The 27,428-nt window shown below is 65.4% G+C and overlaps 2 protein-coding genes across 2 annotated transcripts in view; both read right to left on the bottom strand.

Annotated features, from left to right (window-relative positions):
* The window catches only part of LGR6 (leucine rich repeat containing G protein-coupled receptor 6), a gene marked incomplete at its 5' end in the record, with an annotated part of 96,320 nt that extends 87,651 nt beyond the window's left edge, over positions 1 to 8,669 (bottom strand). Inside the window, one exon of the mRNA XM_079726177.1 lies at positions 8,470 to 8,669. Within this exon, the coding sequence (XP_079582303.1) occupies positions 8,470 to 8,669 (200 nt within the window). The remainder of the gene's footprint in view (positions 1 to 8,469) is intronic.
* Positions 8,670 to 8,918: 249 nt separating this feature from the next.
* LOC307066827 (receptor-type tyrosine-protein phosphatase V-like) lies at positions 8,919 to 23,447 on the bottom strand (the record flags this gene model as incomplete). Its single annotated transcript, XM_079724063.1, is given in 36 exon segments — positions 8,919 to 8,926; positions 9,009 to 9,064; positions 9,210 to 9,527; positions 9,643 to 9,747; positions 10,209 to 10,374; positions 10,812 to 10,970; positions 10,973 to 11,030; positions 11,114 to 11,230; positions 11,344 to 11,428; positions 11,430 to 11,464; positions 11,565 to 11,641; positions 11,839 to 12,053; positions 12,139 to 12,206; positions 12,531 to 12,851; positions 13,268 to 13,390; positions 13,940 to 14,050; positions 14,860 to 14,936; positions 15,020 to 15,122; positions 15,226 to 15,319; positions 15,843 to 15,890; positions 16,105 to 16,151; positions 16,155 to 16,322; positions 16,571 to 16,710; positions 16,942 to 17,139; positions 18,166 to 18,303; positions 18,439 to 18,711; positions 19,723 to 19,768; positions 19,772 to 19,998; positions 20,122 to 20,364; positions 20,466 to 20,720; positions 21,810 to 22,073; positions 22,245 to 22,514; positions 22,703 to 22,933; positions 23,268 to 23,313; positions 23,315 to 23,365; positions 23,367 to 23,447. Coding segments are annotated over 36 exon segments (5,022 nt in total).
* Positions 23,448 to 27,428: the final 3,981 nt, after the last annotated feature.

Genomic DNA, 27,428 nt, shown 5'->3' with positions numbered 1-27,428 from the left:
GGAGGCCTTGCCCACTGGAGCCCCACAGCTGGCCGGTTCGCAGAAGCAGGGGGGTGCGGGGCTCCCCCAAGCACAGCAGCCCATGGTCCCCACCCGGCAGACGCCACTCGCAGGCCAAGGAGCCCCCGCAGCGATGCCCACTCGGCTGCGTCTGGACAGGGGCTGCCTCCACGCGTGGCGTCCCTCAGAAGGGGCGCCCGCCCCATCCTCCAGCCTGTCCTGCCCGAGGTCATGGCTCATCGTGACCCTGGGAGCAGAAGCAGGGGATCCGGCGGTCAGGATCCAGGGCACAAGCACGGAGGACGGGACTCCCTTCATTTACCAACACCTGGGATGGGAGGCAGGTCGAGACCCTCATTCTACAAACAAGGGCAGGAGCCGCGCAAAATAAGAATGAGGCCCTTGTTCAAAAACCATTAAGACCTTTGAGGTGGCGACAGCAGAGCGCTAGCCCAGGATGGCTCCTAAGGCGGGAAGGAGCACATCCAGGGGCCAGCCCGGCTGAGGGGCGGCCCAGGTCCCAAGCTCAGCAGCGCTGGGTGGTCACTGTGCTGGGACACCAGGTCCTGAGTCTGCCCCAAGGTACCCGAGGGCCGGTCGGCCTGTCCCCATTCGCTCCGGCTTTTGTCCTTGACAATGGTCCTCCCAGCCTCCTAATCAGCATCCACCACAAAGGCACGGGATTCGCTTACGGCCCTTGCTGCCTCGGGGCCCACAGCCCCAGACACTCGATCCACCTCTCGGTCCACAACACCCACCCGGTTGCCCCAGACCTGAGCCGGGGGAGGGGAGGATGAGGGCAGTTCCTGTAAGTGCAGCTCATGCCCCGTCCAGGGCGCCCCCTGCAGGTGGAGACCCAAGCCGGGTGGGGGCGTGTGTGTCTGTGTATGTGTGTGTGTCTGTCTCTATGTGTCTGTGTGTGTGAGTCCGTGTCTATGTGAGTCTCTGTGTGTGTCTCTGTGTATGTGTCTCTATGTGTCTGTGTGTGAGTCTATGTATGTGTGTGTGTGTGTGCATGTGTGTGAAGGGAGGTGTGACATCCTGAGGAGAAGTGCGCCAGGAGTGAAGTCCTGCCTGTCTGAAGGGGAAGGCCTGGCCCCTCCCTGAGACCCACCCCCCCATATGAGAGACATCAACAGCCTAAATCAATGAGGCAGGTGGACAGATGGACAAACAAATGGGCGCCCCCTGAGCAGACATGGGCGGTGATGCAGCCTGGTAGTACTCAGGAAGGGAACACACCCCCAGTGTCAGCTCTCCGTCCCCCAAGCAGGGCCTGCTCGACACAAGCTTCCTTGGGGGAGGTGGGGGAGACGACCGCCTGCCTTGCAGTGACTCCCCCAGGGCCTGCACGGGGGCGGCGGTCAGGCGTGGGCTTTGCCCCTCCGTCCCCGCCCCCCGCCGCTCCTGCTCTGGACCTGCCTGCCGCAGCGTCACCCCCCCACAGGCTGCGTGACGTGTGCCCCGGTCTCACCTCCCCCGAGTCCCCCTGCCTCATCTGAGCGGGGAGCAGTCCAGCCCCACGAGGCTGGATGCAGAGAAAGCCTTCAGGTCAGAGTCCGGGCAGACGGGGATGTTCAGTCCCCATCCGTGAATGAACGAGCAAGTGAAGGTCTGCTTCCACCACAGCCGGGGGTGGGGGCGGGCAAGGGCTTTACCTCTGACCAGTGGCCAATGGGCCGGGGCTGGGGGCTGCAGCACAAGTGAGAGACGTCTGCAGAATGCGCACAGGCGCTCACGGCACCTGGGGCTTAGCCACCGGGACGTACTGCCCTTCATGCGAGGAGCGTGAAGCAGATCTGGACACAGACAGGTCACCTGGGGAGGCGTCTGTCCCTCCTACAGGAAGTGTAAGAGGCCCTTGGTGGTGGCTGTCTTTGATGCTTCCAGGAGGGACAGGGGGTGATTCAAACTTGCAAATTGCTCAGGGCATTGGAATAAACCTTGACGTTCCTGGTGCCTATAGGCCCCTAAGAAAGCAATGCACTGGGCTGGGGTGTAGACGGGGACGCTGGACCCCCTTTGCACCTCCGCTCCCCGTCCCTCCAGGAGGCCATGTGCCCCGGCTCTGAGCCTGGGACCAAGTCCAAATCCCTGACACCCTGCCCGTTGCGCCGTCTGGACACCCCCAGGGCCGCCTACCTCCTCCAGCACCCCAAAGGCCAAGGGGGAGGGGAGAGGCCAGGGGCTTGTTCCAAATCTGACTCTCTGGTCTTGCTCCCAGCAAAGCCCCAGCCGCAGAGTTGCGGGAGGACCAGGGTGCTGCAGGTCTGCCTCAGCTTCTCACCCCAGTGCCCCGGGAGGCCGGTGGGCGACGGCACTGAGCTGGGCAACTCCCCCCATCCATGGGAGCGAAGGAGATGGAGGCCAAGTAGAGGGGCAGCACAGGGGCCAAGACCCGACCCTTCCCGCTGGCCAGGGGTACAGCAAGCTTTCCCACCACAGCAGGGCCTCCGGGTGTGTGTGTGCCAGGGGCCCCCAGCCTGGCCGGATGCTGCCTGGAGAGGCTGGACGATTTACCCCAGCTGCCGAACGCCTTGAATCGCTGTCGTTTTTTTTTCTTTTTTTAATGTGCCCTGAGGAGAAAAAGGCAGAAAGCCCTGCTCTGGAAGGTCCTGCCTCGGGAGGGACGGACGAGGCCGTGGACAGCAGGCCAGCTACCCTTCCCCCTCCCAGGCTCGTCCCCTCCTCCCCCCAGAGGGCCTGCCCTGCCCGCGACCGACCCGTGTGAATCTCCCGTCCACCAGGGCTCAGGCTAGGCCTCTCCCCTCCACCCCCAGGGCCTTCCCCGACCAGCCCGTCCTCTCACTCTTCCGAGGCCCCGACCCCGCAGCTGGTCCCCCGACACACCCCCGAGTCCACCAGCTCCGGAGGCCACAGTGGGCAGGAGGGATAGGGGCCACCACTGACTCTTCCCGAGAAAGGAAAGAAACAGGCTCTAAGGGGCTGCTCCAGAATCCCTGGTCTGCCCCACAAGGCAGCATGTGGTTAGGAGGCGGCAGTGGCTGAAATCCCAGCGTCAGCAAGCGCCGGCTGGCGGCCTTCACGCGCTCCTGAGCAAGGGGCTCGGTCTCCTCACCTGTAACATGGGGATGAAGCTGGTGCCTCCCTCAGGGGTTTACATGCTTAAATGGAGGCAGTAAATGCCGACTGCTACCCTGACAGGTTAAGGCAGCGCCACCAGCATGATGGCAGCTGCCCAGGTACATCTGCAGGGCTCCAAGAATGGGCCTTCCCAAGATTTACTGTTTTCCCAAAGAAACTTCTGGACTTCCTGGGAAAGTGCAACCAGGAAGGCATTTCCACCACCCGCTGGAGCAGAGACGGGAGACAGAAAGCCCGGCGCGAGCTGCTTCCCCGGCCCCAGCCCCAGGCTCTACAACTCACAGGTACTCAGAGGGGACCCCGATCCCCAGGCCATGGAGAGCTCAGGGTACAGGCCTCCCTTGCTGGCTCTGAGGAGGAAGCAGGTAGCGGCAGGAAATGGGACCCAAAGGAGACCACGGCTCCTGAGGCTCTGGTCGCGGGGCAGCCAGGGGCAGCCCCCGCCTGCCACCGCCAGCCCACCCGGGGCCCATGCTGGCAGGGCTCTGGGGGGCGCAGTGCCAACCCCAAGCTCTCCTCCCCACCGTGTCCTTCTGCTGCTTCCAAAATAACTCTCTGCTCTCGGCCCAGGTTTGGCCTCTTGGGTGATTTTCTTCTCCTGAGACCTGTTCTCCCATGTCTGAGGTGGGAAGAGAGGCCTGAGTTACTAGAAATTGGGGACCACCCCTTTTACCAAGGGGCTAGTCAGCACAGAGGGGCCCCTACAGTTCTGAGAGCCTCCAAGTCAGCAAATCCGTCTCCGTTTGGCTCAAGGAACTTGTCTTTTCCAACGTGGGGGCCGAGGGTTGGAAATTTCTCCCGCACTCCCGTCCCTTGTACCTTCCCAAGGGGCCCAGAGCCCTGCTCCTAAGGTCACACAGCCGTTAGGGTCCTTACAGCCCCTCAGGGCGTGTCCCAGGGCAGAAGGGAGCCAGATGCCTCGGCCGTCCACACCCAGCTTTCCTTGTGCTGCACCGGAAAACCCGCTCTTTCCCCAGAACTTAGACTCTGTCTTCCGAAGTCTGCGCCCGTCACAGGCAGTTCTGTTACCCCTCCTGGGCCTCAGTAGGTCCTTTGCAGAAAAACAGCACCCATGGTCAACGTTTTAAAGCAGACACAAGGCTTTGCCCCTTTGTCCCGTGGCTCCTCCTACCACCCTTCCCAGTGAATGCTGTCGGCGTTTCCATTCTCAACATGAAGAAAGAGAAACTTTGGAGCGAATGAGTGGCGGCCAGAGGACGCGCAGCCCATAAACCGAAGTGTACCGCGCCCGCCCTGCCCGCTGCCTGGTGGGCACGGTGTGCGCGGAAGCCGTCGGGTCGAGCCCTTGGAAGGGGAGAGGCGGGGCTGGCAGGACGGGCCAGGCGACTTTGCTCTGAGCCGGGCTTTCTTCTCCTCTGCCCGCCGCCCACCCGCTGAGCCGGCACCGCTGCTGCCAGAGCCCAGAGGTTTCCTTTTTCTTTTGCCCGGGGCTGCTTCCTGCCTTTCTTTTGAACTGGGGTGTTGGCTCCCCAAGACGCTCGCCCTCCTCCAGCGACCCCCCCGCCGGGCCTGCCCCGTACGTAATGGGCCAACTCCCCCCCACCCCCCCGCTCTGCTCCATAGGAAGGCTGGCACCCAGTCCCTAGGGGACCCTCCTCCTGGAGCGGCTCCCACGGTCCCCGGGGGAGGTCCTGCACCAGGACAGGAGGCTCAGAGCCGATCTCTCCTGCGTCTCCGGCCCTGCTTCTCAACAAAACCTGTGCGCATTGTGGTCTGGAAATGTTCTGGCACGGGCTGAGGGTTAGAACTCAAACCCCGAGTTTGTGGGGTGGGGAGAAGCTCAGGCTCTTAGAATCTTTTAGAAAAGGACACTGAGGCCTGGCCCGGAAAGGGCGGCCTCCGAGGTCCAGAATGAGAAGAGGCCCATGGATCTCCCAGACGCAGCTGCAAGGCCGCTGTCCTCCCTGGAGCCACATGTTTCTCTGCTTCTTCAGACGACAGGCCCTGCAGGGACCAGCCGCTGCACTGGGGGGCGGGCTGGGGTATCCCACCCGTTGCTGCCTCACCCCCCTCGAAGCTCTGCGTCCGCACCAGCCAGGAGAAAACTAAAGCCTCTCCAGGCCCCAGAGGGCTCCTCCCGGCTCCCTGCAGCCACTCTCTCCTCTCTCCTCTCTCATCCCATCCCGCACTTCCCACAGTGCTAGCCCCACACCTCCTCCTCCAGGAAAACCTCCTTGACTAACACTTCCTGGCCCCAGTCACCCTAATAACACCACCACTAACACTGGGCTCTTCCTCCCAAGGGCCCGACACTGTGCCAAACCCTTTACGAACGCTGCCTCAGTGAATGCAGACAACAGCCCTGTGAGGCAGGCGTGAGCTCCGTTTACAGATGAGGAAACTGGCCCAGGTCACCAGCTTGTGGTGACTGCAGTCCTGCTCTGCTGTGACCAGCACCTGTGCTGGGACCACCACCCTCCCCAGCACCCTGCCTCCGTCTCATCACCCCCAGGCAGAGATGAGCAGGATGCAAAGTACCCAGAATCTACACACACACCGCATCTGACCTTTCATCGAGGTCAGCGGTCGTCACAGCAGCCTGCCAGGGAGTAAGGTCCCAAGGAGGCAGTAAGCTGCCTGACGGGGGTCGCAGAGTGGGGTCCCCCCTTTGTCCCGGCGGCAGAAGGTGATGGAAATGGGTGCTGAGGGGTCAGTGCAAGCGAACGAGCCTCAGGCCTTCTACAAGCAGCTCGGCCCCCCACTCACTTCCTGTCTCTGCTCAACTTTGGGGGCAAAGGAGGGACTCAGAATACTACCCAGATTCTCCAAGTCAGGGACAGCCCTGGGTATTGCCAATAACACATGTATATCTCTGTCCCCTCGCTGTGTGGACATGGGACGGGATAGAGCAAGGGCCGCCCCACCTTCCGGGTGCCCCAGAGCCGGGGGTCCTTGTCTCCCAGGTGACTTCCAGGGAGGACATCCAAACCCCCACGAGCCTCACTGAGACCACGGGCTGGAGAGACGCCAAGGGCCTGTGGGTGTTTGGCGTCGGTCCCTTCAACCCAGTCAGCCGGGCATCCGACCCTGAGGGAGTGTCGTCTTTGCAGGTAAGGGTAGAGCAGAGACGCAGTGGGACCGAGAGGGCGGGGCAGCGGTGGACATTCTTTGCACTGGCTGGGTGTCTCCTGGAGCCCGGAGTTCCTTGGTGCCCCCTACGGCTCCGTCTCTGGCACCTTCTGAAGGTCTTCAAGGGCACCCTCTGACCGGCCGCCCCCTGTACATCCACGTGTTCTCACCTGACCTTTCACCTTCTCCTCCATGTCAGGAAGACGCGTGTCCACTCCCTCCCACCCCATCCCCAGTGTTCACAGCTGGCTGGACCCCGAGCCCCACCCGGAGCAGCCAAGCGCTGACTGAGGCCAGCACCCCGCGGTCGCCTCCCCTCGTCCCGCCACAGTCTGTCCCCTTGGGTTCTGCGCTCACCCCGGGCGCCGTTTTCCTCCCGTGTGAGGGTCCAGGCACTGCTCGTTATGTGTCAGGCACTGAGCCGGGGAGTTTACATGACACGTCGCCTCACTTAGTCTGCCCACCACCCACTTGTCCCCACGTACAGACGAAGACCCCGAGGCTCAGAGGACTTGGGTGACTCCGTCGGGGGCAGAGCTAGGAAGGGGCCAGGGCTTGGGTGGCCCAGACGAGAGGCCCTGCGGGCCCCAGCATCCGATGAAAGTGTGGGCCATCCTCGGCCAGAGCTGGGCCACTTGGGGCTGGACTGGCATATCCTCACTTTGCTGAGGAGGGAAGGGGCGGCCCTCACGCCCACCCTTCCTCGGCGCGTTTGTGCCTGGGCCGCTCTCCAGAGGGGCAGAGAAAGGAGGCCCACCGCCCTGCAGAGACACTCCACTCACCACCCAGACAAGACCGTGCGTGGCCAAGGAGGACCCTGCGTCTTCCCCTCCCTCCAACATTCCAGGGCCTGCTGCTAAGGTCCCCAGGCCGCGTGGGACCCTCCCTCCTGCCCCGGGACGTACAGGCTGAGTCCTGGGAGAGAGAGGCTTTCTCAGGCCGCAGGGAGACTCAGGGTCGGCTCAGAAAACCCCAAATGCAGACGTGACAGCGCCAAGGGAACTGGGACGAGACGGTGGGGACAACCCTCCAGCAGGGTGGATTCTGACGGCGACACTGTCCTCTTTTCCCCAAGTCTTCCTGAGAAAGGATGGGTCTGGGGAAGGAGGTGGGACCAGTGAGCCCCTCAGCCTGAAAAAGGGAACTTTCTCCTGCTTCCCCAGAGAAAGGCTCCAAAGAAGTCATTTCCAAATTCTTTTTAGCCACAGAGCCCTGTCTTCAAATGAGACAATGTCCTCCCCATGTCACCCACACACATGTAAAACAGCTAAAGGGGAGCTGCCCTGGTCCCATAGAGTTCAACAAATACTTGCCTGACTCTAAAAACTAGCTCCCGCCTGCTCAGAGCCCCCAGGCCCTGGAGCCCAAAGCCGCAAAGCTCCGGGACCCCACCTCCGGGACAGATGGCCCAGACTCTCCTCCTCCGAGAAGAGGTCATGGAGGCCCCGGCGGGGCTGAGCCAGGAAGGTTTCCTCTCCCCAGAGCAGGGGGGAGGCAGGTGGTCTGGAGTGTGCGCTCACTCCCTCCTCCTGCCCAGGTGGCCAGGCCAGAGCCCCCAGCCCTCAAGCCCTGAGGGGCCGCTGCCCCCAGTAGGGTCCCCTTCACACATCATCTCACCCCAACTCAGACTCTAAAAACAGCTCTCTGGTTTTCAGCTTGGCACTGCCCACAAATTAGTGTCTCCAACACGGCCTCTTGGGACGTGACTTCAGGGAGGGCCCTGGGGAGCCAGAGGCCTCAGTGGAGGGAGATGGAGCCAGCAGGGTCCGTCTTGGAGGAGACGAGAGTGGCTCAGTGCCTTCTCCTGGCTTCTGGGACCCCCAGCAAGGCCACCCAGCTCGAGTGACTGCTCCGCTCTCCTTGCCCCGGCCGGGGACAGACAATCTTTCCCCCCACGGGGCCTCTCCCCTCTCCTCCACTGAGTCCCGGCCACCGTCCTGGGTGCTGCTCTGGGGGAGACGAAACCAGCAAGAGGAGAAGGGGCAGCAGTCTGGGCCCCTCTGCTCAGGGCCCGGAGACCCACCTCTCACCTAGCCTGGGCTCCCACCATGAAGCCCCGAGACAGGGGCCAACTGGGAACCTGTCAGGGAAGCCCGGCCTCACCACTCGCCCGGCCTTCAGCTTGGGACCGTTCTCCCTGCCACGGCCCCGTAGTCCAGGACGGGGCAGAAGATGCCTGGGCCTCGGAGCTCCAGCTGCACAGGTGCCCCAGACTGAGGCCGGCCCGGCCAGCGCGCAGCCAGGCGGCCTCAGGGAGAAGCGCGTGGTACTCACAGGTAAGCCGTCAGGGGGTCCAGGTCCCCCGGCACCGCGGAGAGCCCGCGCTCAGAGCAGTCGGCCGACAGCATGATGCCGTCCTCGTGGCAGCGGCAGGGGGCCGGGCAGGCGGGCTGCGGTCCAGGCTGGGGGGCGCACGGGGAGGCGCAGAGTGCGGCGCAGAGCCAGAGAGCGCGGAGCCCGGGTGCGCTGGGCATCGCGGCGGCCGGGAGGGCGGCGGGCACCGGTGGCGCACAGTCAGAGCGGAGCAGGCATCGCTGCGCGGTCTTCACTCCTGGGTTTCACGGGCTGGGCTTGGCAAGGGAGGGCGGAGCCAAGGGAACTTTCTCGCCTCTCGCTCCCCTTCCCTCCTTCCCTCCGAGCTGGCAGGAATTTCATCCAGGAAAGAAAAAAGCAAACAACCCGAAGAGCGGAGAGCGGGACCTGCAGGCGTTTGGGCTGCGGGCTCAGGACCCTGTGCCGGAGGGGACAGCGTTGGGGCCACAGGGGATCGGAGGAGGGCCCCGGAAGCACCTTGTTTGTTCGAGGTCACCCACTTGGGGGGGAGCAGCCCCAGAAGTGCAACTCGGGGTCACCCTCCGCACCCTGGCTCCTGGGGAGGGGAGCGAGGGGTTGTCTCACCAGGTGAGCCATGAAGGGCCGGAGCCGCGGGGCGGGTGGAGGTCGGGCGGCTACAAGGAGGAGACTTCCAGCTGAGCCCCAGGCCCGCCACTAGAGAAGGTGTGACGTCCACTCACAAAGCGTCTTGCACGCGGCCCCAGTCAGGTGTGAGCCCGGGAGCCCCGGACCCTGCTCCCGGGATGGAGCCAGGCGCCCGGCTGGGGGACGCGCCCACCTGGCGGTCCGGGCCGGCCTGAGTCGGCAGTCTGGCGCCATCTGGAGGCCAGTCGGGCAGCTGCAGCTCCACCAGCCTGAGGCTGGAAGGGCCAGGAGGGGGGCTTGAGGGGGAGAGACGGTGGCTGAAGCTGGGCTCATCCCGGCGCCGCCGGGCCAAGCCCAGGGTGGAGTGAGAGCCGGCCGCGTCTCCTGACCTTGCTGTCCCCGCACGGCCCATCCTGAGTGTACAGCGGCAGCCTGGAGGCCTCAGGGCAGCCAGTGGCCGTTCATCCAGGACCATCACCCCCCAGGGCCACTCATCACCCCCCTCCCATTCTCTGCTACTGCTCTCACCTCCCGGGCCCCAGGGGCTGCACGGCTGGACCAGGAAGGCGGAACCGACCGTTGGCCTCCAGGGCGTGGGGCTCGGCCCTGACGTAGATGAGCCCCCAGGAAGACCTGGGTGGTCCTCGTGCACGGAGGGCCGGAGAGACCACAGGGGCGCTGCCCGCCTCTCCCCCCGGCTCGGCCGTGTTCCCCGCCTCACTCCCCACTTGCTGCGGGTCCCCTGCTCCTTTGCAGCTCTGGTGCGGGGGCCCTGCTGCCCCTCAGCAGTGGCGGGGCGCGGGCCCAGCGCGAGGCTCCAGCCCGCCTACTGGAGGGTTGTCATGGGCCAACCCTGACTCCCGGGAACGCGTGTGAAGAGGGTGTGACCCAGCCCGGGGAGGCCCAGGTGAGCGGGAAGCCTGCCTCTGCTCCTCAGGCCGTGAGGGCCCTCCCGGCCTCCGACCCCTCCCCTTTCACGAGGAGCTCGGGGCGGCCAAGGAGAGCCCTGCCCCCTACCCGATTCGGGGTCTGACTCCTTTCGGGGCCTCCTGCTCTGGTTTGTGCAGGCTTTCTGTGTCCCCCAGGCCCTCTACCGGGAGCAGCTGGGGCCCCGCCTCTGGCACCAGCCGTCCAGGGCCTCGTGGTTGATGAGGGGACGAATGGGCCCTGGTGAGGCCTTGGCTGATGGTGTCGCCACGGTGAGCACTCGTGCCCTCCTTTCTGCTTCTCCTCCTGGTTTTCCCTCCCCAGACTCCCGCACTGTGGTGGAGCGAAGGAGGCAGAGAAAACCCAGCCGCTCTGGCCACGCAGCAGCGAGCCCCCGGCGCCTGCCGCAGGCGCCAGGAAACGGCAAGGCCAGGTCGCGTGGGGCAGGGCCCTCTCACCCCGCGTAACCTGCTCTGAATCCAGGGCCCCCCCCCAGACACTAGAGACTAGATCTGAGGAACGGGGAAACTGGAGGGCGGGGCTGGGGGCTGCCCGGCAAAAGCCACCCGCCAGGCCCCCCCAGCCCCGCTCCTGTCTCCCACCAGGTCCTGGCATGGATGGACAGAACGCACTCGGCCTCCGGCTTGACCACATCCCTTATTCCCCGACTCGGCCCCTTCACGGCACGGGGCCCTGTGTGCGTCCGGGGACAGATTCCCGAAAGATGACGTCAGGGCAGGGCGAGGAGGGGGCTGTGTCCGGACCCGCACCCCAAGCCGCGGGGCAGCGGGGTCTCTGCCTGCTCCTCCGGGGCCCCGCCCAGCGGCACCTGCGGTGGCTGAGCAGCGTGCCTGGCTTCTCCACGCCCCGGGAGCAGCACTGGCCCGCGGCAGTCAGTAAGGGCAGCAGGATCATGGTGGGGAGCTCCTGCCCGGCTCCCTGCACGGCAACCACAGCCTCTGCACCGGCCTCTCCTTCCTGCTCCCCCTCTGGGCAAAGACGTTGGCACCGGTGCCTGGAGGGGCCGGGACTGCTCCGCGGAGCCCACCCCCAGCCCACAGCCCTAGCTTACACGTGTGACGCTGAGGAGGGTGCAGGGCCAGCCTGCAGCGCTGCTCTCAGCCACCCAGTGCACGGTCGCCACGTCTGTGGCGACGGGCTGTGACTCCATGGGCCAGAACTCTTGTGGCCAGACCGGGTCAGGGCTGCTCGGCCGGCCAGCCCATCCCCACCCAGGCCCTGGTCACACCACACCCCCACCCCAACCCCCAGGCATCCCACACTCTGCCCCTGTTCCCTCACCTTCTCCCGGGAGTCTGGCAGGCAGAGGGAGACCAGCACGCAAGCCCCGTGCTCCCACACCAGCTCCCAGAGCTCTGCGGGCCCCGGTCAGCATGACGTGATCGTGGCCAGAGGGCCCGCCTTGCAGAGCACAGCGTGTCCCCTGCCCGTCTCAGCTCTAGGACCCCCAGCCCCCCAGCCCCAGACCAGGAAGCACCAACGGCCCAAGGGCATGGTCTCACGGGGAAGAGCCAGGCTTCGGGCATCTCTCCAGCAGGGCCATCCTCCGCCAGAGGGGACCGCCCGTGACAACAGCTGTCTGCGGGACGAGGGTGAGGGTGAGGCTGCCGCAGGTCCCAGCCTGGCCAACGCCCGATGCCCGGTCCACCCGCAAGACCCCTGGCACTCACGGGAGGCCATGCTGTCCTGCCCATGCCAGGAGAGGGCATCGCAGAGCCGGCCTGGTCCTTGAGGGCCTGGAGCGGAAGCTGGGGAGGGTGACGGGCAGAGGGGCACCATGAGACAGGCCGCAGAAGTGGTGGCACGAGGGGACCCCGCGTTGTCGTGCCGCCCGGCCCGCAGCCACCTTGTGCTCCCCAAGGCAGCCAGCATTGCCAGAGTACGCCCGTGGGGGGAAGCTCCTCACGGGGATGGGCTGCGGCCTGGGCGGGGCGCGGGCTGTGTTGGGGGTGCCGGAGGCTGCCCAGCTCCCGCTCTTGGCCTCCTCGGCCCTGCGTGGACGGAGCTGGCAGCCTGTTGGTGGGAGGGACGGGGACCCTGCCTCCCACCGGGCAAGGTTCCAGGAGCTGCACGGACTCAGAGGTGCCGGGGGCCCCTTCCAGGATCCTGCTCAGGAGGCAGCCATGCAGGAAGACGTACTGGCTCTGGGGGGTGGGGGAGGGGAGGTGGTCGGCTGAGGGACCGTGGTCCAGCAGGGAGACTTCCAGGCCCTGACCAGCCAGACGGCCCGGGGCAGGGGAGGGGCTTTGGGGAGCCTCCCCGTGGGCCTCCCCCCCTACCCCGGCGTCAGAGCTGGCAGGGGCCCGCCCACCTCCCAGCCCCGACACAAAGGGAAACAGAAGCCCCGATAGGAGGGTGAGTGTCCGAGCCCCTCCCCCGGGGTCCTTCCCTGGCCCCTGGGGACCCTGTGGCCCGGCCGTCTGCTCCACCCTCTCCCAGGGTCCGCAGCCCACCCGCCTTGCCCTCACCGGGGTCTGGATCATGAGGGGCCGGTGCAGGTGCAGCGAGCACACCGTGTGGAGTACGTCCACTGTATCCTCCTCCTCCAGCTGCTGCAGCAGCCCTGACAGGGTCATAAAGGTGCCCGAGCGGCCCACGCCTGCACTGCGGGTCAGAGGGCCCAGGGCTGTGAAGCGGGGCCCTTCCCCAGCCCGCCCCCCGCCCCCCGCCGCCCGCCCCGCCTGCCTGCACCAGGGCGCCAGCAGGGAGCTGGGTGTCTCGGGGACGCTGTGGTCTGGCCGGGTGGTGAACTGCAGCTGCTTCACTGTCCACTGCAGTTGCTGGGCAGCCTGGAGGCTGGGGGCAGAGGAGCTGCTTCTCCGTCCCCCCCCAACCCACTGTCCTCGGCTCAGCCCTCGTTCTGTCACCAGATCTTGAGGGCGGGGTGGTGCCTCCCACACTGGGATGCTCCCCTTGGCTCCTCCAGCCTCCCGGGGAGTCTGCCTGCAGGGGGCCCAAGGGGGAGGGGAGCACTGCTGCCCCAGGAGGTCACAGCCTGGGAGGGCGGATGGGGCCCGGGGGTCTGGGGCGAGCGCAGAGCGGGGCAGAAACCGTCCCTTCTCCCCCAGCTTCGGATGACCCTCAGCCTTCCCCGTGCTTCCCTGCCCTTCCCTAACCTCCAACCTCCTGAGCACGGGGGAGGCCAGGCCCCAGGAGGTGAGCCGACCTTCCAAGGAGTCACGCCCCCTCGCTCGCGGGTACGCACGTGCTGCAGCTGGAAGTCCCGTGTGCTCCACTTGTCCTTGGGCTCCTCGGCCAGGAGGTGGACGGTGATGTGACCGTGGGTGACAGGGCTGGAGTCGGCTGGCCAGTAGTGCTCACATAGCACCTCGGGCCAGAGGGTCAGAGCGGGGTTGGGGGGCAGGTGTGGGCACCCCCATCACTGCCACCCCTGCTGTATCAGCACCTCCCACCCATCCATCTGTCTCTGCCACCCTGCTTGTCCGGAAGCCTCTCTCCCCCGGCCCGGCCCCAGCATCTCCACCCCTAGACCTCTATGTGACCCCTGGGACTTCCAGGCAGCTGCCGGGCTCCTGTGCAAACTGCATGGCCTTACTTAGGACCACCTGGCCTGGCTCCAGCTGGAGGGACTCAAAGGTGCTGTCCCAGGGCCCCACACGGAGGGCACAGGCATGTTTAAAGCAGGAACGCAGACTGGGCCCAGAGCAGGAGAGGGTGGTCTCGGCGAGAAACAGCAGAGGCAACGGAGGCGAGTCCAGCTGGGAGCCTGGGTTCCTGGTCTCCTTCCCTGCCCCATCCTGGGTGGCCTGGGGACCCCACCAACCCCCAGACCTCACCCGGCCTCCCAGACCCACAGCTGGTCCTGTGGGGAGAGCCTGCCACCTGGTGGCCACCCCGGGGGCTGTGGCATGCTCACCCGCCCACTCTCCATGCCCATCTGCTGGTCCCACACCAGCTGCCAGAAGTCCTCCAGGGTCTTCTTCAGAGGCCCCTGGGTGGTGATGAACTCCTGCGGGCGGGTGTAGCCCTGGCGGTGGGCAGGATCACGTTAACTGGGGCCCCAGCACACAGCCATGCATCCCACGGGTGATCTCTGGGAGTGAGGACTTCGTGCACAGGCCGATACGTGTGCACACATGTGAACACACGTGCACCAAGGACCCAAATCAGGAGGGTGACTTGGAGACAGCCCCACCTTGATGGGACGATGACAAGACACTGATGGCCCCGAAGTAGCCTCCCAGGCCACCCCTTCACCACCCGACCCACGCCACCTTCGTTTCTCTCAGGGCTCCACTGCCCACCCAGCTCCCCCAGGCCAGCACTCAGTCCCTCCTCCAACAGCCCCGTCTGCCTCTCCTGCCTCCACCCGATGATCCCGCCCCACTCTGTCCACATGTCCCACCCGGCTCTTCTCTGGGTCTGTCCAGCTGCAGTGTCTGCCCCTCTTTCATCACTTATCAGGATTCTGCTCATCCTTCAAGAGACCAAATGCCCCCTCGTCCAGGAAGCCTTTCTTGATTCCTAGGTGGACTAAACGTTCTTTCTTCACGTGCTCTGAGCACCACACGTGTGCCCTTATTACAGCACTTGTCATGCCGCGTGGCAGGTGTCTCTCTCTCACACACACACACACACACACACACACACAATTCCTGCTCCTTTGAAGGTGGGAATCCGCGTAGCCCAGCCCTGACTCCTGCGGTCCCAGCACAGTGACCAACACACAAGACACACAAGCTGGCGGTCTTCGTGGACGGCTAGGGCTGGACAGCGTGTCCTGCAAACCGGGCCCCTCCCGAGTGGACGCCGCAGCCAGCACGCAGGTGGCTCTACCGGGATGAAGCTGGCGTTGACGTAACCGGAGTGAGGCTCTCCGTCCAGCGGGGTCAGCCTGACCCGGCAGTGGTCATCTGCAGACGCTAAAAGCCGTGCATTCGGGGCGGGCACATGCAGCCCCTCCTCCGGGCTGAGCTCTGGCCCCGCACGCCCCTGCCCGCCGTGCTCACAGGCAGCACGAGAGGGTAGCGGTTCTCCGCGGTGTCAGCAGGGTGCTCGGCCTCCAGCCTAGTCTGCCCCTTGCCCGCCTCCTCCAGCTCCTGCAGAGACGGGGGCCGAAGCAGACCCCTGTCACCCCCACACCGGGGGCGGGGGCGTGCACAGCTGGGGTCCCCCAGAGCCTGGGGGCGGCAGAGGCCTCACCTGGAAATCCTGAAAGAAAGCCTGGTGGGCACAGGCGCTCTTGGCCTCGTAGCCCTGTCGGAAGCTGTGGGCAGGGATGGGCCAGTGGGTCCACCTGGGGGAAGAGGGATGAGTAGGTGGCGGCCCTGGTGTGCAGAGTCCTGCCCTGGGCGCCGGTAGGGGCCAGAGAGAGGGGGCAGGGCAAACAGGACCACACTCAGAGGAGGTGGGCATGAGTCTCTGAGGCCCCGCCCCCGGATCCTGAGGATGGCTCTGGGCACAGCTGCTCGCAGCACCGCTCAGGGTGCGGCTGAGAGAAGGAGGAACAGAAGCGATAGAGGGTAGATTGCCAAATCCGACATTGGAGAGAAAGAAGGAGAAGGAAGCGGCTTGGCCTGCAACCGTCCAGGTGGTCAGTCAGGGACCGAGAGGACAGGAGTCTGGAGGCAGAGGCTGAGGGCCCGGGAGGAGCCGGGGGCCCCTGGGAGCAGGGTGACGAGGGTGTGACAGCGGCTGAGGGCAGGCTCAGCTGGCGGGGCGAGGGACGCAGTCCCGGGGAGACCCCGTCATCACCCCGTCATCACCGAGCCTGTGGAGGGCGGGCTGCCTGCCCCGCCCCACAGGGGCCACACGCTCACCGCAGGTTGTAAGCCACCAGCTGCTGGAAGCACAGGTTCTTCTCTGACCTGCAGAGGGTGACAGGGCCTGGGAGGCAGCCTGGGGCATTCCCCTTTTTGCCTTGCCTACCAGGAAGCCCAGTCAGAATAACTCTACTGACCCTCCTGGACCAGCACACGCTTTCTCTCTGTGAGTCAGTCCAGCTCTTTTGTTGACACAGGTGTAAACAACCCATCGATGAAGCTTTCCGTGTCTCCCCCTCCCTTCGGCCTTGGCCCTCACCGATAGAGGGAACCCGGCTTGAGCTGCCCATTACAAACGTCCTGGGTCTAGCCGCAGTCCTCTGTACCCACAGGTACCATCCAGGACGTCGGCACGGCCCAGGGCCCCAGATAGAAGGGGCTGCGGAGCAGGATGGCCAGGTAGGAGTCCCGTCCCCCGTGGTGGTGGTCGTAGCAGGTGTGGTTGATGGCTTCACGGGGAGGCCGTGCCACTAGGAGAGGAACAGGGAGGGGGCGGGGCACGTGGGCGGTGGGGTGGGGCCTCTCCCCGCCAGAGGCCTTGCCCGTGTTCTAGACGTGCCCGCCCCCGTTAGCATACCAGTCCCTTCCGCCAGAACGTCCCAGTCCCCTTTCCTGCGCCAAGACTCCCGCCAGCCTCAGACATTTCATCTCACCCGTGTCAGCACCTGGGCGCCTCGCCACCCCTGCCGGGCAGTAGCCAGGGTCCCCCCCGCCTCCTGGGGCACGTTAGTGGTGGCGATGACGCCACAGCACTGGATCTGCCCGTCGTCCTCACCAAACATGCCCTGGGATATCAGCACACCCATCCCCATCTCAGGCTCCAGCTGCGGGGCCTCGGCCAGCTCGGGGGTGGAGGGGTGCCAGGCTGGGGGCGGAGGGGGACAGTGAGGCCCTGACAGCAGCCCCCAAGGGCAGGGCCATGCCTGCAATGGCAGCTGATTGGATGCACAGAATCCAAACTGGGCTGGGTGCTGGGCACAAGCCCCGCAGGGGCGTGTCACACGAGTGTGGCGTTGGGTCAGGGTCCGGGCCGGGGCTGGGGGTGACAGGGGAGCAAGACTGAGGGAGCGGGGCCCGAGGCCAAGGGGGCGCCTACACTCGGCAGCGGTGGCACACACCACGGTGACCGCCCGGCTCCACAGGCCGTTCCCGCCCCGCACAGAGAGGCTGAGGCGGCAGGACGTGGCGGGCTCCATGCGGGACGGCAGGAGGGCATCCCCGGAGGTGCTGGCCTGGAAGACGAGGTGGGCGTGCCCTCCTGCTGCCAGCTGCTGTGCCACCACCGGACAGGTGGCTGTGGGGAGGAGAGCAGGAGGCCTGCGACCCCACGCAGGGCCCTCGGGGTGCAGGTGGGACGGGGGACTGGGGACTTGCTGAGGGCAGCTCTAGCGCAGGGGGAAGAGCACAGCCCCGATCATGGCTCCTTCCTCCCGAAAGGGCCCCACTTGGCCCTCCACGCTTGGCCCAGTCAGGAAACACCGGTTCAGGTGACCAGTGAGAGGAGATTCTACCCGGGAGGCAGACCACCTCCCGGGAGGCAGACCACCTCCCGGCTTTCCCAGACAGCAGAGCACGAGCACCGGCCATGCCGAGTGAGCACATCGATCACCAGTCTCCCAGCCAGACAGGCCAGCGAGGGGGTTACACGCAGAGCCTTTGCCCAGGCCCAGCCCCAGCTTTGAAAGCCCCCCAGGTGGGTGGATAGGTTAAAGGGCAGGCAGTGTCTGGGGTCCAGGCGGGGCCCCTCCACCCTCCCCTTGGGCCCAGGGCCTGGGGTCCCCTGGTGGACCCCTCCTTTGTAAACTGAGGCTCAAAGAGGCACAGGCCGGATCCAGGTCTGAGCCACTTAGAGCCCCTGGCCGGAGCTTTCCCACTCCTCCCAGGCCGGTCCGAGGTCTCAGGGTCCTGGGAGGGGTTGGGAGGGCAGGGCAGGCAGTGGGGGCCACCACACTGGAGAAGGATGCCGCTGGGCGAGGAGACCCCACTGTTGCCCAGCTCCACCGAGCAGGCATCGGGCCTCTGGGAGGGGCTTCCTGGCCCAGCCTCGTGGCTCTGGGCCTCTGGGCCTCACCGTGTGACCCGTCCTGTACTTCAGGAACTGTGACCCTTCCTGGGCCACCCCCCCCGGGGTTGGTACGTGGCCAGGAGCGTGGACCCTGGGCCACACTGCCCGCACGTGAACCCTGACGCCCCACTGAAGACTGGTTTGGCTTTCTCCTCCGTGAGATGGAGGCCTCCCGGATGTTGTTTAAGTGAGAGAACACTGAGCAAGGGGCCCGGGGGGCCTGGCAGCTGGTCCTCTGGTCCACCCAGTCCCCACCTCCCCGCCACTGGTCGTGAGAGAGCTCGAGGGAGCAGCCCGTGTGCCACCGCACAGGAGCAAAGCCCACGTTCTGCCCGCCTTCCTGGTGCCACAAGGGCCAGGCCCCGGGGACTCTCGGCCAGGGCGAGGGGTGTCCTGGTGTCCGAGGGAGCAACCGTAGTCAACCCAGCGGCCTGCTCACGGACCACAGGGAGGTCAGGGGCCATGCAGCCCCTGGGACCCACTGAGCAAGGGTAGCCTGTGAGGCAGGGCCACGCGGAGGGCGCTCACGTGTCCAGCCTGTGGCACTGGTGCCGCTGCTCTTGTCCGGCCCCCGCAGGGTGGCCAGCCACGCCAGGAACTCGGTGCCCGGAGCCAGCTGGGCCCAGGAGAAGTTCTGTGCCTCAGGGGCCAGGGTCTCCTCACCCTTCAGAGTCAGGGGGCTCAGGCGGTACAGCCGCAGGAGGAAGCCGTCCCCGCCCCCAACGGGGGTGCTGCAGACAGCCCACAGGGCAGGGGGCTGGGCAGCCAGGCCCAGGCTCAGGTTGGTGGGAGGCGCGGGGACTGCAGGACAGGAAGAAACGGATTTGGAACAACCCAGCGCCCGGCCCTCCTGCCACATCGTCGGCGTCCTGCTGGCCGGTCTCCAGGCACAGCTAGCCCCCAGGCTCCAGCCCGCTCCTTCCTTCCCTCCCAGGAAAACCTCTTGGGTGACACGGTCTCCGCCCTGACGCCTGCGCCCCACCTACTTCCCAGACCATCAGCTCCTGGAGGGTGACGCCTGGTCCACCTGGTCCCCACCAGCACCCAGCGCCTGTGTCTCACACCCGGGACACAGGCCTCCAGCTCAGCCACTGACGTTTTGCCCCTGAGAGCTCATCCCACCCTCCAATCTCTCTCTCCCTCTCTCTCTCTCTCTCCCCCCCTCTCTTTCTCTCCCTCCCTCTCTCTCTCTCTCCCCAACCTGAGGGCCTGGGTCCACACTTGCCCCTTGGTAAGGCCCCTCTCTGCCCACCTTACTCAGACGCACACGCTTCTTGACCCACCTTCTTCCTCTGGGAACCCTTCCCTGACTCCTTAAGGTGGCTCTTCTGTAAGCCCTGAAAGATTAGCCAGAACCACATAAAATTCCCCAGAGTCCTCAGTTTTAACCCGTGGGAACAGAGCTTCACATGGTTCAAATACATCGTGCATATTCTTCTCTGAGCAACTACGTTTACACTGTGATGTATGAACCAATCGCGTTACTTTAACAGACACATAAACCATCTGCTTACTTGTCAGCCTTCCTTTCTAGATGGTCTTCTTCATAATTGTTAGCTTTAGCACCTAACCCCATACCTAGAAATGGGAGGCATTCATTAAATATTTGTTGGAAGGATGGAGGGATGGATGGCTGACCAGATGGCAGGAGGTGGGGAATGCTTGCAAACAGATTCAGGAGCAGCCCCACCTCGGACGGACGCATGGCTTCTGAGTCAGGAACACGGCACACAGAGGGCGGCGCGTGAAGGACGTTGGTCCCCACCACCACCGCCCAGGCAGCCCCCCCAGGGCCCGCAGCCAGGAACTCACGGGTGCAGGCGCTGGTGCTCTGGATGCTGCAGCTGAGGTTCCTTACTCACGCCCACACCCACATGGTGTAGCAGGAGCCAGGCACTAGGCCCCTCAGCGTCAGGCTGGAATCATCGGGGCCCAAGGCGACAAGACCGCCCAGCGAACCTTGGCTGCCCTCCTGGCGCCAGCTGACCCTGTAGCCTTCCCGCTGCCCTGGTGCTGGGGCCCAGCCAACGGTCAAGTCAGAGGGGCTGCCCCTGCCGACGACCTCCAGTGACTGTGGTGCCAGGGGCCCTGGAGAGAGGAGCAGTTTGGGGCCCTGCAATGTCTGTGGCGCTGTGATGTGCCCACCCAGATCTCCACCCCAAGGCAAAGCCCCCCAGCCCCAGACCAGGGCCCGCAGTGGCTGGCACTCACCTATGTGACTTGTGGGGCTCAGGGTGGTGTTGCCCAGAGAAGGGACAGTGTCCACTGTCCCCTGGCAGTGGGCCCCAGGTCCCTGGAGAGTGACCTGGGTGGCACCAGGTGGCCCAGCGATGTTTCTGAGGCTGGGGGCTCCCTGGGTGTAGGGCAGTACCTGGGTCCCAGGCTCCCTGCTGGCCTCCAGCCCATCCAGGGGCAGCTCAGTACCATTGCCTTTCCGGCGCTGGGCTGCAGCATCTGGAGGGGGTGTGGTCCCTGGAGAGTGAGGACTCACATGTCTCCTGATGCAGGTGCCCCTGGGCAGGACCCCAGCCTGTACCCCGCCAGCGCAGACTCACCATCTAGCCAGGCACTGGCCTGGGTCCAGGCCTCATAGGGCCTGGCCAGAACCCTCAGCTCTAGAGCGTAGTGTCCAGCGGGCAGCGGCCCTAGGAACGTGGCATTAAGGGCCCCGGGGCCCAGCATGATGGTCTTCTCCACCAGCCCACTTAGCCTGAGCAGGTAGCCATCCCGGGCCCCCGGCCCTGCCTTCCAGGTGGCCCAGAGCTCTGGGGGCCGGGGAGCGAGTACCAGGTCCAGGGGGACTGAGGGATCTGCGGGGAAGGGAGACACATGTGCAGAAGGTCCTGGACCCCCGTGTCAGCTTCTTCCTGCACACCCTGGACCAGGCCTCATCCAGACGCTGGCAGTGACCCTGAGCCATATTCTGGGTGAGTCCTGGGACCCGGCCGAGGACGTGGTAACAAATGATAACACATCGGGTGCCAGACCTCACACTCCTCCTCGCAACACTGCCGCTGCCGTCATCATCCTGCTTTTTTTTTTTTTTTTAATTTTTTTTAATTTTTTTTATTTTTGGCTGGTTGGATCTTCCTTGCTGCGCACAAGCTTTCTCTAGTTGGAGTGAGTGGGGACTACTCTTCGTTGTGGTGCACGGGCTTCTCACTGCGGTGGCTTCTCTTGTTGAGGAGCACGGCCGCTAGGTGTGCAGGCTTCAGTAGTTGTGGCACACAGGCTCAGTAGTTGTGGCTCGCGGGCTCTAGAGTGCAGGCTCGGTAGTTGTGGCGCATGGGCTTAGTTGCTCCACGGCATGTGGGGTCTTCCCAGACCAGGGCTTGAACCCGTGTCCCCTGCATTGGCAGGCGGATTCTTAACCACTGCGCCACCAGGGAAGTCCCATCATCATCCTGCTTTAAAGATACAGAGGCTGAAGCACAGAGAGGGTGAGCACTTTGCCCGAGACCCACAGCCAGCGAGTGGCAGCGAGAGGCAGCGAGACAGCACTTCCCTGAGCAAAAGTGCAGCAAAGTCCCCACGGGCTCAGCCTAGCTGGACACTCCTAAGCCTCAGGACCTGGTCCTTCTCTCTCTGAACCTCGGTCCCTCCACCGTACGGAGATAAAACAACTTAAGGGGCTGTTTTGGGGGATAAATGAGGTGACACACAGAAGTGCCTGGCACGGGGCTGGCACATGGAAGCTGCTGGTGCTGATAAGTGTCACCACCGTCATCGTCTGTGGGGGGGGGCGGGGGGGCTCCTGCCACCAGCCTGCAGGAGGGCACCCCCTCCAGGCAGGCCTCACCCCTTCCCTGCAAGACTCCTGGAAGCCCACCCCACCAGCTGGCTCCTGCCTGCTTGACTGAAGAGCCTCTGCGGCGACCCCTTACCCACCCAGCACGCACGGGTCCACTCGGTGGCGTTGGGCCCCGCCGCCAGATGGGGCCCGGCAACAGCGCTGAGTGTCAGCTCATAGGGGGTTCCCGGAGAGAGGCGAGGGAAGGTGTGACTGGAGATGCCCCATGTGACCCCCGCTGTCAGGTTGGAGCCACCAAGGAGGTCTGTGAGCACGAGGCGCAGCCAGGTGGCACCCCCAGAGCCATTCCAGGAGGCCTGCAGGGCACTGGCACCCGGGGCATGCAGCGCCAGCTGAGCTGGAGGCACAGGCGCTGGAGAAAGGGTGGGGAGAGAACAGCCGGGCTGGAGAGAGGGCCCGACGCGGGGCCCGGGCACCGCCCCGGCAGCAGCAGCCCAGGAGCCCAGTCACGGGACGCGGCTCTGGATGGCCCCCCACTCCCAGACTGGCCGCCACCTGGGGCCTTGCCGAGCACTGGCCTTACCTGTCCACTGATGGATGCTGGTCTTCGCTTGGAGGTTGGCAGCCCAGGTGGGAACCTCCAGTACGTACTCGCTGCTGGGTAAGAGGTCACTAAAATTGTCACACAGGGTGCCCGGGGACACGGAGACATTGTGAGCCAATGTCTGGGACTCCAGGCAGTAGAGGAGAATCTGGTAGCCATTCTGCCCGCCGGGGGCAGCGCCCCACAAGGCCTCCAGGTGGGATGGGCTCCCTGAGCTACGGAGCTGCAGGTCTTGGACCGTCAACAGGGCTGCATCAGAGGCAGAGAGGCACCGAGTTCAGGGCCGGGGCATCACCTCTGCTTCTAGTGCTCCTGACGGGTCACTGCAGCAGGCGTGGTCCTCAGAGACCTCACCGTCTCTGGCCGCTTTGCCCCCTGCCAACCCTCCAGGGCAGCCACGTCCTGCTCGGCCCCTCCCCTGCCCGCAGGCCGTGCACCTGTGTGGGCAGTGTGGATGACAGTGGTGTTCTGCCCGCAGGGGCACAGGGCTGTCACCTCCAGCTGGTAGCGACTTCCCGGCACCAGGTCCTGGAACTCAAAGCTGGAAACGTTGGTGTGGGCCCGGAGTGGCTGCTCTTCCGGGGAGCCCAGGGGGGTCAGGCGGCTGAGGCAGAGGGCATGGCTGGCAGACCTCCCCTGGACGCTGACATTCACCCTCAGAGGCGGTCCTGGGGAGAAGGGCTGGGTCAGAGTCTCCCAACACCTTCTGCCCTGGAGGAGGGGCCAGAGCAGAGAAACAGCCTTGCCCAGCCCCCTCCCCATGGAAGGCACCTACCCCCACTCTCCCCGAGCAGACCCCCTTCCAGGGAGTGGCACTTGTCTTCCTGTAGGGCGGGGGCAAGGGTGTGGGAAGAGATGGGCAGAGGCTCTGGGCTCCAGCCAGGACCAGAGAAAAGGCTGTCCTCTCGTCTGGCTTCCCCAGATGTGGCCGATCACCGCAGGACACCGAGCTGCAGAGGCCCTGGGACCAGGAGCAGACTATCCTGCTGTCCTGTCAGGGGCGTGGGAAGGAGCCTCCCCTGCCCTGCTTAATGCAGACCAGCCGCGGGGCCACGGGGCAGAGGGAAGCCTGGATGCCCTGGAGAGCAGGGGCCCACCCGCCCGCGGCCCCGGTGCCCACCTCACCTTGGCCAGGAAGCCTGGGAGCCACAGGAGGACCGCACACAGGAATGGGGGCCCCATCCCGGCCGAGTCTGCAGGGAGAGCTGGGTGGTAGCAGGAGGAGTCCATCCCCACCCTCCCCTTGGTCAGTGGGCGGGCAGCAGGCCGCCAAGAGCCAAGAGCGAGGCTCTCCCTCCCCAGCCCAGACCCTGTGCCAGCAGGGCCCCGCCAGGGGCACAAGGCTGCGGCCCCCAGGCTGCAGGCAAGCTGACCTCCCCCTGCACCCCCAGCTCCACCCTCTTCCAGCTGTTGGCTTTCCCGGCAGGAAACTGTCCCTCGAGACTCAGACCCAGAGGAAAGACGGCCTTGTGGGTGGGCAGAGACAGCTGGGTCCCCGACGCCCCGCCCCCCGGGAGAAGAGGGGGTGTCTGACCCTCCACTTGCGGAGGTGGACCGGGCCTTTGTGTTCCTGTGCGCAGGGGTCCTGGTGACGTGGTGGGGTCCTGGTGACGTGGTGGGGGTGTGTGTGGCTGGGTGCTGGGTGGATGGACCAGCTATGAGTGTGCGTCGCTTGTGGACATATACGTCCGTCCCAAAGGCCTTGAGTCCAGTGATGGCAGGTCTAGAGGAGCCCTCTGGTTTCACGCCCTTGCCCCCCAGGAGGGGAGCTGGGCTTGAACCTGGGACCTCCAGCTCCTGCTCCCGGCCCCCTAGGATGCGTGCTTGCCTCCCCACCCCCAGCCCCCGCCTCGCCCCCTCTACCTAGACCCCTGCCCCGCCCCCGCCCTGCACCCTCTACCTAGACCCCTCCCCCGCCCCCGCCCCGCCCCCTCTACCTAGACCCCGCCCCCTCACCTAGAACCCTCCCTGTGCCACCCCCTCTACCTAGACCCTCCTCTTCCCCTCCCCGCCCCGCCCCCTCTACCTAGAACCCTCCCCCGTCCCACCCCCTCTACCTAGACCCCGCCCCATCCCCCTCCCGCCCCCATCTGGCTGCAGGCGCTGCGAAGGCCCCGGCAGCCTCCCCGAGGTCAGGCCCCCTCAGCCTGGGGCCAACGACTCACCTGGAAGCGCTCCCCCGGAGCTGCCACCCCAAGGCAGCTGACACGGGGAAAGGAGGAAAGGGAGACAGAGGAAACGAAGCGGCTCTGGGCCCCGGAGCAGCCTCGAAGGTGGGGAGGCGGACGCCCAGCAAACAGGCAGGTACATAAAGTCTGAACAGCTAACTGGTTTCCTGAGGACCCTTCTCTCAGGCCGTCTGGCAGGGAGCGAGGGCCTGCACAGGGACCAGCCCCGGCCAGAGCTGGGGGCTGCCTGCCCGTCCCAGCTCTGCCCAGCCCCAAACCTCAGAGCCGCCCACCGGCCTCTGGATGGGGGCCTGGAAACTCAGCACTGCAGCCCCATCAGATTTTCCAGGCCGCGCGGCGCGCGTGTTTGTGTATGTGCGCACGCGAGTGCACACGTGCTCTTTCAAAAGGGCTGGGGGTGGGGAACAACTAGGGAAACTGATCTGGGGCCACCTTTGGCCCTCCTCCTCACCTGGGCACCTCACTTTGGTGGACCTGCAGAGGCTGGAGAAGTGGGGCGGAAACACCCTAATTCGGAATCTAAGTAGAAGAGGCACAGCAGGGCACGGCTTTAGGTAAGGGGTGAGGTCTCAGACTGTTCCCAAGACTTCCCAGAAAAGGGGGTCCCGTTGGGGACAGCACAGACCCCACAGCTAGTCCTATGGACAGGGCCTGGCTGAGGCACCTGGCCGTAGGGGCACACCTGTCAACCCCCAGCCAGACTGGGGCAGCCTTGGGCTGGGGGGCAGGGGTGGTCTGGAGAGGGTGCGGGAAGGTTCTGACGATAGAAGCAGTCTCCCCAACCCAAGCCTCTCCATTCAGCAAAGAAGTACCACGAGGGCTGTGTCTCCTCCCAGCAGCCACTCCCACAGACAAAGCCACATCCTCCACCTAGAGAGCCCTTGAGCACCTTGCTGATTCCTTCTGGAGAGAGCCAGCCAGAGGCAGCGGCGGGCAGGGGACAGGTCCAGGCCTCCTGGCTCCCCCACCGCTGCCTGGCAGCCCTCCGTCTTCCGGCACCCCTTCTGCTCCCACTGCTGAAGCCTGGCCTTGGGCATCTCCCATGCCCCGGGAAAGGTCCCCAGGGAGGGGATAGGCCTGGGTCCCTCTGACCAGGTTGTTGTGTGGGGTGAGGGGCTGTGCGTGCCAGCAGCCTGGCCATGTACGTGGCCTGACAGTGTACGCAGGCAACACTCATGAGCCACGAGGGTGCACACACCTGCCCGGGTGCACGTGCACGTGTGGCATCCAGGGACATCCAGGCGGCAGGCGCCGGGTGGGGCGGGAGCAGGAAGGCCTCTGGAGAGAAAGGCCACGTTGGGGAACACACGTCCATTTCGCTGGCTCTGGGCTTGGGAGGGAGAGGACTCTGCTCTGTCCTGAAGTCCTCCTACAGGGGCCTGAGTCCCAGCAACCCCGCAAAGAGCAGGGCTCCTCCCGGGAGTCCCAGGGCGGCTGGGCCAGCCTACTCGCGGGTCCTTCAGCCAGGGGCTTGAAGAGTATGGGAAAGTCCCCTGCACCCGCCGGCACCCAGAGGTGTCAGGAAACTGGGTCGGGTGGGGGCTGGGTGTCTGGGGGGCGCCCAGAGCTGCTCCGCACCTCCCACCAGCCCTCCCAGCTGGGCTCTCTGCAGCGTCCTCTGCGCGGATCCCGGCTCTCTGTGTCTCTGTCTCCCCTACACAGCCAGGGACACGCGGAATGGAAGCCCCCCGGGCTGGCCCAGGATCTGAGGGCTGTGCGTGGGGTGCCGGGATCAGGGCTTCTCCAGAGAGGAGTGGAGAGGAAGGCGGGGAGGGGAGCAAGACGTGGCAGGCGTGACCCCTGCCTCGGGGCTTTTATCGGGTGGCAGCCTTTGACCCCGGGGCGAGCAGGTGCGGCAGGACAAGTGCCTGTGGGAATTCCCGGTACACCCGCCCCTCTGGGGGACTCCGGACCCTGGGGCTCACAGCTCTGGGACTGGGGAGCGGCTGCAGGGGGACAGTGCACCCCAGTGCGTGAAGGCCAGATGGGGAAAGGGAGCAGTGAGGAGGGGGACAGTTCGGGCGCCCTTGGCCCTCCCAGAGCCGCTTCTCCAGCTGACAGCTCTGAGCGCCCCGTTCCACCTTCTGACCGATGTGGGAGGGGCAATCCTCAACCCCTGGGGAGGGCGATCCTGAGAAGGAGCCCGAGACTCAGGGAGAAGCAGTAACTCCCAGTCTCAGCAAGGGCTCAGCGGGGTCTTCCTGGCTTCCTGCACCCCAGACCCAGCTCTGGATGCAAGTCAGCAGTTGGAGTGAGCGACCCGCGAGCTGCTGGGGGCAGGCTAACCGGGGGGTGGGGGGGCTCAGGGACAGGAGTCACTCCTGGGGCCTACAGGCCTTCATGTGCTCCCAGCAGCCTGGATGTGGCAGAGTCCACCCCAGACAGGGCACAGCGGGGCCCCCAGGCCCCCAGGCCAGGCTGCGGGGCCGTTGCAGGGCTCTGTCCTCTCTGAGGCCTGTGGCGGTGCCGCCCCCCACCCCGCAGCTGTGTTTGCACCTCCAAAGATGTCCAGGCACTTCTGAGCGGAAAGGAGCGAGGGGTGGGCAGGAGGCAAGGTGACTATCCGCCTACCCCGAACACACCTAAAGGGAGCTGAGAGACCCTCGGGGTCTTGCCTAACGCCCAACCACTACCCGCCCCACCCAACCCCCTTCCCCATTTCTTGGCCCCCAGCTTCCTTGCTCTCCACCCAAGAGCTCAACCTCCGGCTTCTCAAACCTGGGAGGGAGGCGTGCTCACAGCCAGAGGGCTCAGACCCCGAGAGCCTGGGGGTGCAGGCAGAGCAGTTTGGGGAGGGCTTCGCCCGCTTCCTCCTCCCCACGCCTGCGGTGCCCTAGCTTCCTGTTCTTGATAACAATCAACAGCTTGCCCCAGAGGGGGTGGCCCTCTTTCCAATCCCCTCCCGCCCCCCCTTTTGATCCCCAGGCCCCCGCCATCCACTAGTGGAAACACGGGTGGGGGTGAGGGCCAGTTG

Source organism: Hyperoodon ampullatus (assembly GCF_949752795.1).
Source record: "Hyperoodon ampullatus genome assembly, chromosome: 2".
NCBI classification, from domain to species: Eukaryota; Metazoa; Chordata; class Mammalia; order Artiodactyla; family Ziphiidae; genus Hyperoodon; species Hyperoodon ampullatus.
This window is presented reverse-complemented; position numbering and strand designations above follow the sequence as displayed.